General features: G+C 50.8%; 1 protein-coding gene across 1 annotated transcript; it reads left to right on the top strand.

The window, feature by feature from the left end:
• The first annotated feature begins 10,610 nt into the window (after nucleotides 1-10,610).
• On the top strand, nucleotides 10,611-12,436 carry LOC124699806 (adenine/guanine permease AZG2-like). The gene has a single exon (XM_047232048.1). The coding sequence runs from the start codon at nucleotides 10,611-10,613 to the stop codon at nucleotides 12,213-12,215; it is 1,605 nt and encodes a 534-aa protein (XP_047088004.1). The 3' UTR covers nucleotides 12,216-12,436.
• Nucleotides 12,437-13,126: the final 690 nt, after the last annotated feature.

Below are 13,126 nucleotides of genomic sequence, written 5' to 3'. Positions count from 1 at the left end.
AGATATATATTCTGCTAGGTTAGTATATTTATTTTACTAGTGTAACTTTTTTCAACTTAGAAATTCTTTGACAGGTAACGTCCACTATAGGCTTATCCAGTCAGTCATGAGTCATGACCGTTCCCACCGTAGGCCTTGCATGCTGCCAAACACTATTCTGTTGCGCAGGCGGACAAAAATGCGTCACCATTTCTTTGTTCATTCGTGGTACATACACACACATGTGATCACTTCGTACACGAATTGAGGGGGTGTTTGGTGTGGCTTTTTTTTGGCTTTTGGCTTTGGCAAAAGCCACCAAAAGCACCTAAATAGGTGCTTTTTTTGGCTTTTGGATTTTGGAAGCCAAAAACAAAGATCCTATTCTTTTGGCTTCCAAAATCCAAAAGCCAAAAGCACCTATTTAGGTGCTTTTGGTGGCTTTTGCCAAAGCCAAAAGCCAAAAAAAGCCACACCAAACACCCCCTGAGATCGTCCCCGAGATCCAGTCGATAACAGTTTATGCGTCACACGGACTGGGTCCAAGATTCTGTGCCGAGGGATGCAGATTTATCCACTCAGAGTACGTACTTCCCTGGACGAAAGAAATTACACTTCGTACACGTACGACGTGTTCCCCCGTTTGTAAGAGATTCAATCACGATGCTAGAATGAGCTCAGCGGGCTGCTACGGGAGTGGATTCCGGTAGAATGTGCTGGTTATGAATGATGGGGTCGCACGTGGACCATGATAGGCGCCAAAATTATACAAAGAGCTGGTAGAGATCATTCAAGCTACTAGCTCAAGTTGTGAAATTTATATTCAAACTTTGTACGCCTCCAACTCCTCTTTTGCGTTTTCAACGTACTGCCATGTGTTAAGAGCATGGTTGTCCGTTTGTGGCGACCGAACCGGTGTGTAAGTGTTGGCTGCCAAAATCCACCGGCGAGCAGTGATTAAGCAACACGAAGAGCCGGGAGGCTTCCAAGGCGGCAGCGGGCCCTGGTCCCTCGACGTCGTTCCGCAAATGTTCCGGCACACGACCTGGCGGCTGCAAGGGCGTGCCACCTGACCTATACCTGGCCAGGAAGGTGTTGGATTGCTTCGATTAGTTCCCTGCATGGCAGACACATAAACATTAAATACGAGCCCTATCGGCTCTCAGGTTGCCTGCGGATCGGCTCAAAGAGCCGATCGCCCCATGGTTCATGTTGGATTTTCAATGACATGGGGATCCTGCTTGATCGTAACAAAGCTAAACCAATCTACGACAGTTTAGTGTTTTCACCGTATGATCGGAATATCCTACGCGTAGTTGAGCCTAATAGACACGAAACATAATGGAAAACTAACCCTAAAAGAGGCCTAAAAACCAACATTAAGTTAATTCCCGGAACATCCCTCTTAGGACTAACAAACCATACCTAGCGCACTACCGGATCGTTCAACCCGTTTGCAAGGCCTAACCATACGGATATTAAACTAATCCTTGAAGGACAAGGAGCAACTATAACAGATCGGATCTACTAAGTAATGAACAAGCAAGATGCTGCCCTTACACCTAGATAGGTGTAAGGGCAGCTAGATATTGAGGGACGGCACAGCTAAGCAGATATGCGCAAGAAAAACATCTATGCAAGCCCCAAAATATCTATGATAAATAGTGCTGCTCGCCATCAACAACGCTTCAGTACGAGCAACAGAAGGTAAACGAATAAACGTTGTGCTGCCTAGATCGCAAGATGCGATCTAGGCAGCATGGTGCTTACCCGGGAGAAACCCTCGAAAGAAGGGGTGGCGATGCGCCTGATTTGTGTTTGTTGTGAACGTGATTGTCCTCCTTTTCCGATAACCCTAGATACATATTTATAGTCCAAGGGACTTTCTAATCTGGACGTGCACCTAACCGTGCACGGGTCAAACTCTATCTTTTAATCTAAACTAAGATACGATCTACTATATTACAGATACACGGGCAATTAAGCCCAAACTCTTCGTGCAAGGCCGCTTCAAAGACGCTCCGCGCGTATATCTTTTAAGTCCATCTTCACTTACGGCCCATCTCCTGATTTGGCCAAAATCCGGTGATAACACATGCCCCCTGGTTTTGGTAATGATAATTCCAAAACCATTCTATTTTTCCTTCGAGGGGTCATGTCGTGGCAGAGCAGAACCGTTGCAGTATTCTTCATCATGACGCCTTGCCTTCTCAACTTCTCTGCACGATTTGACAGTTTTGGCACCACGTCCTCGAAAACTGCTTAAGCATTAAATCTCTGCTATATCCCCTTTTATTTAGCCACTTCTTGCAGTTCCCTTCTTCGTCTCTTCCGCATTAGCACTCCAAAAAGCCCTCCTCTGCCACCATGTCTTCCTCTTCTTCCTCCTCTTCTTCGTCAAGCCTCTCTGTCCAGTCCTCCCCCCTCCGAGAGCCGACGCTGGAGTGGGACCCACAGGAGGCCCACGCGGCCAACATCCGCCGCGCCATAGCCGACGGGGATGAGTCGAGCCACGACTTCTCCGTCTGGTCGGAGGACGACAAATCCTCGACCGACGGGGAGAGCGACCTCCGCTTCCTCGCAGATGGGGAGTCGGAGGAGGAGAGCGACGACGATCGCTTCTCCTAGGGCGATTTCACCTCCTCCGAGGAGGTGAAGGAAGAAGAAGAGGAGGAGGACGACACCTCCTCCGACGAGCCGCCGGCCAAGCGCTTCTGCCCCTGGCCGGGCAACCTCAGCGACTTCGACAGCGACGACGACGCTGACGAGGTAGACGAGGACAATGAAGGTCCTGCCGGCGGCCGCTACAGCAGCGACGACGAGCCGGCCGGGAGCAGCGCCGACAGCGGCGACGACGACGACGAAGGCAGCAACGGCCCGTAGATAGGATCTTTAGCATAGGGCTAGTAGTAGATGGGGCAATGTATCCCCTAGTAATTCCTTTTGAGAGCAATTAGCTCTTCGTGTAAGAAATCTTGCTACTAATGAAGAATTTCCCTTGACTTGATTTTGCCGATCCCTTTTACGTCAATTTAGCCGATGTCCCCTCAAACTGATTTTGCCGATTGTTAGCCTGATCAACGCTCAATGAGCCGATGCTAACGCATCGGTCTCTTGTAATAAATTTCAAGATAGATTAGTCCAGATCCAATCGAACAGGACCAAATCGCAATCGTGCAAACCTCAGATCTTGGAAATCCAAACCTCCTGAGCTTAATGTTAGCTTTAACGGCCAAAATTCCGGAGTCAATGCCTTTAGGAGAACTCCAGGACTATTGCTGAACACCTTGATGCTGAAGCTAGAACTTCTGCATAACAGATACCATTTGCCCATAACTTTCCTTGTGATGTTCCGTTCTTTTGCAGCAACAAACTGGTCCAGAGCCTATCAATGATAATGGCTCCCTCTTCAAACTCCTCCATCAATTCTGGTGGTTTCCTTCTGAAAGAACTCACCACTTTCCAATACGATTGTGATGCAGAGCTAGCCGATTTAACCGAAATCGGCTCCCAAGAGCGAAGGATCTTCAGGGGCAGCTGCCCCCCGAGCTTCAGTCAGGGCGAGGACGGTAGCGAAATAGATGGCTGCCAGGACAACTTTGAAGGGGCAAACATCCCTCTAGCTTATCAAGAACAGGGTATCATCTTTGCAAGAATCTTCCAGTGAGGATACTGATGAAGTTCTGATGCCCTTCACACTGACGGTGACGTTGACCAAGTTACCACTTTGGCTAAACCCCAGGCAGAAAACACCACAGCCGATAGCATCGTCATCGGCTGCTCCCATGGTCCTAGGAGAAGCATGCTCCTTTATTGGGCTCATCCTTACCCTGATCTACATGCTTATGTTGCTCTGGTTGTTCGTCAGGGTTGTGATGAACTCCAATGCTTCAAAGCTCTGCTTTCTTCACCCATTGAAACATTGGTCGAAATTTCTGAGGGGGTGAAGAACATCCTTGAATAAATCCAGCTCTACGTCCCAATGACGCTGCAGCTGAAGCTCTGGTCAGTCATGGCGTTGTCCCCCTTCGGGCCAAGGATGACGATGATGAGGCCGGGAGATTCTCCTTCATCGATCTTAAACTCTGTAATTCTAAAGTCGATGTCCGAGCATCGGCTATGCTGAATTTTTTTTGTATTTTTGATTTTTTATTAGCCGATCGATCTGATGAATCGGCTTCCCTGGGATTTTTGATTTTTTATTAGCCGATCGATCTGATGAATCGGCTTCCCTGGGTGGTACATACTTTTTGTACCTTCTCCGTGTGTATGCCCCCCGAGCCGAATCCTTCAAGTGATTGAAGATATCGGCTTTTCAGCCAATTCAAGTTTGTCTCACCACTCACCATGCGAAATTAGCACATCAGTAAACACGGGTGGTGGGAATAGTTTTAGCCGATTGCTAGAATCGGCTCCCCTTGCAGTTGGTGATCCAACTTATTTGCTGATAAATGTTGGCCATGGCTTATCCCCAGGACCAATGTCGATCTCTTCTAGTCCATCAGCTGCTGTAAACCCATATCTCAGCTTTCCATTGCCTGTCAAATCAACGATGAACACAGGCAGAAGGTAGGTTGAGGCTAATTGTGGCCGATTGCTAGAATCGGCCTCCTTTTCCATTGCGATGTCTGACGAGGGTTTACAACTCCTTGGTTCTCTGCTATGACGACGTGGCATGTCTGAGGTGAGATCCTTGCGTCTTATTTTTTGGGGCCGATCACAGGGATCGGCCTTGCCACGTACATCCATAGACTTGGGTCTTGCTACTCTGTCAGGCCAGTGGATAAGACCAGCCTCACCCCGTTTTTTGTAGCTTCGATGCGCTCACAGCCGTCCAGATTGATTCCAGAGAGCGGCTCTTGGTCATTTGCTTCCCAGATGTTCATGGCAGCCAAAGAGATATCGGTCGAATCATCTGCATGAACAACCTCTACTTCATCTCCATCCCATTGTATGATGCACTGATGCATTGTGGACGGAATGCAACAGTTAGCATGGATCCAATCCCTTCCTAACAGAACAGCATAAGTGCTCTTGCTGTCAACGATAAAAAAGGATGTAGGGATGGTCTTTCGGCTGACAGTTAAGTCCACGTTCAGAACACCTTGGCTTCTGATGGTTGGCCGTTGAAATCGCTTAGCGTGACGTTGGTCTTGATCAGATCTTCATTGGAACGTCCCAAACGTCGTAACATGGAGTATGGCATTATGTTGACTGTTGCTCCCGTGTCAACCAGCATCTTGCTGATAGGCTGCCCATTGATATAACCCTTCAGGTATAGGGCCTTCAGATGCCTATAGCTCCTTTCTCGTGGCTTCTCAAAGATAACTGGTCGTGGCTCGCAATCAAACTATGCCACCGATACTTCCTCGTCTTCTGGAGCACAAAACTCTGACGGGAGAATGAACACCATGTTTGTATCAGCCGATGTCCCTGCATCGGCTTTCTTCTGCTTGGGTCGCCACACTTTCTTCGATGGGCGAGCTTCTGTCTCCAGTGTTTGCTGAATTTTCACGGCTAGATCAGGCCGTGCTTTCCTCAACGTGTACAGGTACTGCGCCTCGGCTTCTTCCAAATTTCTGAGCCGTTGCACTCTGCGCTTTTGCGAGTGGCTGAGTCCATCAGGACACCACCTTGGTCGATGATATCTATCTTCTTCTTCTGACTCTTCAAAGTCCTCATCTTGAGATGACTCAGCTCGTTTGTTCTGAGGTGGGAGAGGTCCTAGACGCTTGAACACTGAAACTTCATTTGCTCCCTTCCTCTTCTGCTTACATTCTGGACAGTTCTCGATTGTAGGCAATCGGCTCATTCCTGAGTCCCAGCAGTGTTTGAAGAAAGGACAATTCCAATGCCTGTCCACGTCCTCTTGCTCCCTTGACCTCCCTCTGGCGTGGCTCATACCCTTCGTGTCGACGGTATTTCCTGTTGTTTGCATCGGACCGACGATATCTATCATCATCTACGTCGTGGCGCCGACGTCGGTCGTATTGCTGTTCATATTTGTTAAGGAAGTGCGCGGAAAGTGGTTGTTGATACCGCACGCTGATCACCTCTTCCTCAGTCAAATACCGTCTGTCATCATGCTGGGGCCAGTCGCGTGGATCGACCTCCTTTTTATCTTTGCCGCGAGAGCGACTGCTCTCTGGCTTATCCTCGTCATGGCGATCTGCAAGCCCTGCCATATTGATATCGAACGAGAAAACTGGCTCGCGTCCTATGCAGTGACTGAGATCGACCATGTTGACCTCCGGGAACGGCTGCGTGTCAACTCTCATGACAAACTGACCGAAGAGTAATCGGCCTTGTTCTATTGCCATCTGAATCTGTCCGCGCAGGACTTTGCAGTCGTTGGTGGTATGTGTGAACGTATGATGCCACTTGCAGTATGGCCTGCCATTCATCTCTTGTGGCGTGGGGATTTTGTGGCCTTCGGGTAACTTCAGCTGTTTCTCCTTCAGCAGCAAATCAAAAATTTGCTCCGTTTTGCTCAAATCGAAGTCAAACCCCTTCACAGGCCCTGGTTGCTTCACCCACTTGCAGGACACGGGTTTTGCCCCCCGAGTCCACTCAGCTACAGCGACCTCCTGATCTCCTGCAGAATCTTCATCTTCGTCTCTGTCTCGATCAGGGCGACGCGCTTGTACTTGTCCTGGTACAATTCTGGATGGCGCTGTTCATATGCTGTCAACTTCTGAACCATGTGCGCCAGTGAATTGTACTCGGCTTGGAAGGTCACATCTCTAAGCGGCGCTGATAGTCCTGCTACCGCCAGCTCGACTGCTTCCTTCTCAGTTAGGCGAACCGAATAACATCGGTTCCGACGGTCTCGAACCTCTGGATGTACTCAGATACCGTCTCTCCTCGTCTCTGCCGAACTTGGGTCAGATCGGCAAGGCTAGCTTCCGTAGTTTCCGAATGGTATTGTACATGGAACTGCTCTTCCAGCTGCTTCCACGTCCAAACCGAGTCTGGTAGCAACGAGGTGTACCACCCAAAGGCTGGACCCGTAAGAGACTGCGAGAAGAGCCTCACACGTAGCTCGTCTGAAGCTGAGACCATGCCCAACTGTGCCAAGTATCGGCTCACGTGCTCGATCGAGCTGGTTCCTTCGATCCACTAAATTTGGTGAAGTCGAGGAGCCGATACTTAGGTGGTAGTGGGATCGGGTCGTAGTCGTTGGGATACGGCTTGGAATAGCCGATCATTCTCTTCTTCGGCGGGATGCCGAGCTGGTCTCTCATGATTGTGGTGATCTCATCCACCGTAGGAGCTGCGAAGTTGATCGTTCATGACTTGTATTGGTGGCATATTTAGTTAGCCACGCTTTGTTTCTCAGCATCTGCTCCCGGAGCGCTTCTTGCTCCAGCCGACTCCTCCTGCCGTGGCGATCCTTCCTCTCGTAACCTGGGTCATCCAGTTGTTGCAGTCCGGCACGTAGGTGCGCACGTATCCATGTGGAATCTCCTTGGGCGGATCATACAGGAATTGGTAGTCGCCTGGATCACCTCCAACCTTGTAGACGACGTATGCTGGTGAACCTTGTTGCTGTGGAGCTGCAAACGTGTGTTGCAGTGGTGTCCTTGTATAGAGCGGTATCTCTCCTTGATGAGTTCCTAGAGCAGGACCTGACGGAGAGTACTTGTGCTTCGTGACTTCTTGCACCACATTGAGCGCGACACGCTCCAGAGTATTCACCAAGCTCTCAGCATGCCGATGAAGAGAGTGAGCAACAGCATAGTTGACTTCCTGTCTAGGGCTCTGGTACGTTCGTCCGAAGGGAGAGATAGATCTAGTCCATCTAGCGCGCCTCCGGGTTGGAACCCTTTGAACTTGATCCCGTGCGAACGAGTTTTCTCAAAAGCGCCGATGAGATCGGCTTCCAAGATTGCCTTGAGTTCATCATATCTCTTCTTATGCTCAGGAGGCGGATCTTCATACTGGACTGGTTCCGCCGTCTGAGACGCAGATGTCGACATGGTTGCTGCGGAAGATTGTCCCGATGTCCCACCGGGCGTGCCAGAATGTGTTGCCTGCCAAAACCCACCGGCGAGCAGTGGTTAAGCAACACGAAGAGCCGGGAGGCTTCCAAGGCGGCAGCGGGCCCTGGTCCCTCGACGTCGTCCCGCAAATGCTCCGGCACACGACACGGCGGCTGCAGGGCGTGCCACCTGACCTATACCTGGCCGAGGAAGGTGTTGGATTGCTTCGATTAGTTCCCTGCATGGCAGACACGTAAACATTAAATACGAGCCCTATCGGCTCTCAGGTTGCCCTGCGGATCGGCTCAAAGAGCCGATCGCCCCATGGTTCATGTTGGATTTTCAATGACATGGGGATCCTGCTTGATCGTAACAAAGCTAAACCAATCTACGACAGTTTAGTGTTTTCACCGTATGATCGGAACATCCTACGCGTAGTTGAGCCTAATAGACACGAAAGATAATGGAAAACTAACCCTAAAAGAGGCCTAAAAGCCAACATTAAGTTAATTCCTGGAACATCCCTCTTAGGACTAACAAACCATACCTAGCGCACTACCGGATCGTTCAACCCGTTTGCAAGGCCTAACCATACGGATATTAAACTAATCCTTGAAGGACAAGGAGCAACTATAACAGATCGGATCTACTAAGTAATGAACAAGCAAGATGCTGCCCTTACACCTAGATAGGTGTAAGGGCAGCTAGATATTGAGGGACGGCACAGCTAAGCAGATATGCGCAAGAAAAGCATCTATGCAAGCCCCAAAACATCTATGATAAATAGTGCTGCTCGCCATCAACAACGCTTCAGTACGAGCAACAGAAGGTAAACGAATAAACGTTGTGCTGCCTAGATCGCAAGATGCGATCTAGGCAGCATGGTACTTACCCGGGAGAAACCCTCGAAAGAAGGGGTGGCGATGCGCCTGATTTGTGTTTGTTGTGAACGTGATTGTCCTCCTTTTCCGATAATCCTAGATACATATTTATAGTTCAAGGGACTTTCTAATCTGGACGTGCACCTAACCGTGCACGGGTCAAATTCTATCTTTTAATCTAAACTACAATACGATCTACTATATTACAGATACACGGGCAATTAAGCCCAAACTCTTCGTGCAAGGCCGCTTCAAAGACGCTCCGTGCGTATATCTTTTAAGCCCATCTTCACTTACGGCCCATCTCCTGATTTGGCCAAAATCCGGTGATAACAGTAAGACAGAGGCGACCATGAAGTAAAACCGTCTAGGGTTTCGTTTTCTCAAGTGGTGGATCCAACCCATTCTTTAGGATGGGGCTAACCTTACATGGGGTAGTCATTTTTTCCCTTTTCTATAGCTTGCATATGGGCTGGACGGAATCTTGAGGTGGAACCAAGCATCAACCTTAGGGTTTTGACGTGGCAGACCATTGACTTCACCGCTAGGAAGGATTCTTATTCTTTGTTTAGCTTATTTTCCAGTGTCTTCTTCAACATGGCGAGGTAGCGGCTACATCTTCAAGTCTAAGTAAGGTTCTCTCCGCTCTATCCTCGATTCGTTGGTGTGTATAGCCTCGTCGGAGTAACCGTGAGGTTGTGGGCCACATGTCTTCTGGATCCTTTCTTTTTTTTCTTATTCGTTGGTGTGGTTTTTGGTCCAACTTTTCCGATCTAAGAATCTCACCTTTCACAATGTTTGCTGCTCTGGCACACCGGTCCCTTGAGGCATTAGCACGACAATTTGTTGTTTGTGTACTACAACAAGCTTTCCTACCACAGGTTTTGCCCATCTTCGGTGATGGAGGGGCGAGGAAGGAGACACGACTTTGTCGTCGCCATGTGATCTAGAGACCAGTTTTTAATTTTTATTTCTTTTTGGTTCTTTGTAGTACTATGAATGAATGTCAATAAATCAGGCGGACTTTTTTTTATCAATTTTTTTTTGTACGCCTAGCTCAAGTTGGGTTTTCAACGTACGTACTACCTGTGTTGCGCTGTAAACAAGCATACCTCAGGCCACGTAGTACCTACCGCTACCGCACGCAACTTGCGTTAAAAATATATAGAAGGTTGGAATATACTAGCACAAAGTATCTCGTGGCCTGCTTGCTTAACCAAACTTTAACTTTTGTTGTGGGAAGCCAGACTTTGATTAAGAAATTGGGTCATCATTACTTGTGATGAAGCTAGCGGGTACTACATATACATGTGGGGTGTGTTAGAAGTCTACATAACTAAGCACTGATATACTACGTGTGACGTGTCATTCTGCTTTACAGCTTATAAAATAGAAACGGCTGCAACTGCCGTGTGTGGTTTACAAACTGCTAACTTAGCTTTAGCACAAAGTACAAACTATAGTGTTCCTCAAAATGTGCAGCGATATACTAACTCCTCCGTATGCGTCACGAATTACGACCAGTTTCTACCTGAATTAGATAGTAACTGAAGAAAGTGACATCATGAAATTCAGTGTGGGTCACGGTTCCCGCCCGCGAAAAGACGCTCTGCGTGGAGCCGCCTCCGACGATATATCTCTCCTACTCCTATAAGACCCAGGGTCCCTCTTGCTCGACGACCCGCCATTATCACAGCTCACAAGTCGCGGCCTCGATCCTAGTAATAATCACGAGAGAACCAAGAGAGGGGAAAGCGCGCGAGCGACGATGACAGGAACGGCGCCGTGGCACAGGTTCTCCGAGACCGAGGCCGCCGTGAACCGCTCCGTGGCGGCAAGCCGCGTCGGGAGGTACTTCAAGCTCGACGCGCGCAAGAGCTCCTTCACCAAGGAGCTGCGCGCCGGTGCCGCCACCTTCCTCACCATGGCCTACATCATCTCCGTCAACGCCGCCATCCTCACCGACTCCGGCGGGCCCTGCACCGTGCACGACTGCACGCCGGTGGGTGGCAACTCCACCGTAGCTCCTGGGCCGGAGTGCATGGTGGGGACGTCTAACCCGGGTTACCAGCAGTGCCTGGCGCGCACCAAGAGCGACCTGGTCGTCGCGACGGCCGTGGCCGCCATGGCCGCCTCCTTCGCCATGGGCGCGCTCGCCAACCTCCCGCTGGCCCTCGCCCCCGGGATGGGCGCCAACGCCTACTTCGCGTACAACATGGTCGGATTCCACGGGTCCGGGTCCATCCCCTACCGCACGGCGCTCGCGGGGGTCATGCTCGAGGGCATCGTCTTCTTCGCTCTCTCCGCCGTCGGCCTCCGGTCGAAGCTGGCGCGGCTGATCCCGCGCAACATCCGCCTCGCCTCGGCCGTAGGGATCGGGCTGTTCCTGGCCTTCACGGGCCTTCAGGCGAACCAGGGCCTGGGCCTCGTCGGCGCCAGCCCGACCACGCTGGTGACCCTCACCGCCTGCTCCGAGACCGACCCCGTCACCGGCGCCTGCCTCGGCGGCACCCTGCACAGCCCCACCTTCTGGCTCGGCGCCGCGGGCTTCCTCCTCACCGCCACCTGCCTCGCCAGGGATGTCAAGGGCGGCATGATATACGGCATCGTCTTCGTCACGGCCGTGTCATGGATCAGAGGCACCAGCGTCACGGTCTTCCCGGACACGCCGGCGGGGAATGCCGGCTTCTCCTACTTCAAGAAGATTGTCGACTTCCACACGATCGAGAGCACGGCCGGGCAGCTCAGCTTCGGCGGCTTCCGCCACGGCAACGTGTGGCTGGCCATGCTCACGCTGCTGTACGTGGACGTGCTCGACACCACGAGCACAATGTACTCCATGGCGGAGTACGGCGGATTCACCGACGGCGCCGGCGGGTTCGAGGGCGAGTACCGGGCTTTCCTCGTCGACGCCGGGTCCACGGTTCTGAGCGCGGCGCTCGGGAGCACCACGGTGACGACCTACATCGAGTCGACGGCGGGGATCAGGGAGGGCGGCAGGACCGGGTTGACCGCGATAACCGTGTCGGCGTGCTTCCTGGCGTCGCTCTTCTTCTCGCCGCTGCTGATGAGCGTGCCGCCGTGGGCCGTCGGGCCGTCGCTGGTGCTGGTGGGCGCCATGATGATGCGCGTGGCCAAGGACATCGAGTGGGGCGACATGAAGGAGGCCATCCCGTCGTTCGTCACCATGGCGCTCATGCCGCTCACCTTCTCCATCGCCAACGGCATCATCGCCGGCCTCGGCGTCTACGTCGCGCTGCACTGGTACGACTGGGCCAGCCACGCGTGCGGCAGGGTGGGGAAGGCGCTCGACGACCGCCGGAACCAGGTCGCCGCTGCCACGGCCGAGGTCGGCCCGGCGCAAGACGTGTGACGTGATGGTCATAGTAGCCTGTAGCTGTTGTATTTCTTCTTCTTTTCCCTAGTTATTATTATGTGTTAGTTTGGACCCAGAGAGTACCTGTGATCGACATGGGATTTAGGACTAGTAGGAGGAACTGTTTAAGCTCTGTGCTTGGAGAAAGGTAGTGGGAACTGGGAAAGACGAGATTCTTGATGTACAAGGGGATGTCTGTACTTTGACCATCATGCCAATGTCCCAATGATTCCGCTGGCATGTTTATTTCCTGACGAATTTGGACAATGTAAAGTAGATAAGTTGTAGTACTGCTGGTATTTTTTGAGGGTCAAAGTTATCACTAGTGGAAGCATGATGGCCTCAAAAAGAACTTGAGACGTGTTGGTAGACTACACCTATTTGTGGCTTTTGGGGAGTGGTCGCCAAAATGGTACTTGGGTCATGTTATTCAATTGGGTTAAATGCATTTTTGGTCTCTTATGTCTTGCAAAAGTCTAATTTTGATCCTTCAACTATGTTTGGTCTAAATCTACCCTCAAGCTCTTAATTAAGTTTAATTTTGATCCCTAGTAACGGTTTAACGATGGTTGGCCGGATTTTGACCTTTTTTTGCCACATAGGACCATCTCACCTCGAGATCATTTATGCAACTAGCATTACAAACGTTCGTCGGTGAGCTCATGATCATGGTTATTATCCTTTTGGCGTAGTAACCCTAACTCTTCCTCAACACCTAGCTAGCGGCGGTGCCTGATACTACAAGGGCGGATAAGTCGGACAAGAAAGGTAAAATCCGCGAACATGTGAGGGTTTTGCGTCAGGAGAAAAGGCGAAGGCGACTGGTGGCGAGGACAGCTGCAACAAGCGAGAAAGGCGGAGGCGACACACATGTGTGTTAGGGCAAGGGGATTTCTTCTATTTGTTGA

This window comes from Lolium rigidum, chromosome 3, assembly GCF_022539505.1.
Source record: "Lolium rigidum isolate FL_2022 chromosome 3, APGP_CSIRO_Lrig_0.1, whole genome shotgun sequence".
NCBI classification, from domain to species: domain Eukaryota; kingdom Viridiplantae; phylum Streptophyta; class Magnoliopsida; order Poales; family Poaceae; genus Lolium; species Lolium rigidum.
The sequence above is the reverse complement of the archived record's forward strand: the minus strand, read 5'-3'. Positions and strand labels throughout refer to the sequence as shown.

What these genes read in the sequence shown, in the direction of transcription:
- LOC124699806 (XM_047232048.1), top strand. Translation starts at nt 10,611, where the DNA reads ATGACAGGAACGGCGCCGTGGCACAGGTTCTCCGAGACCGAGGCCGCC.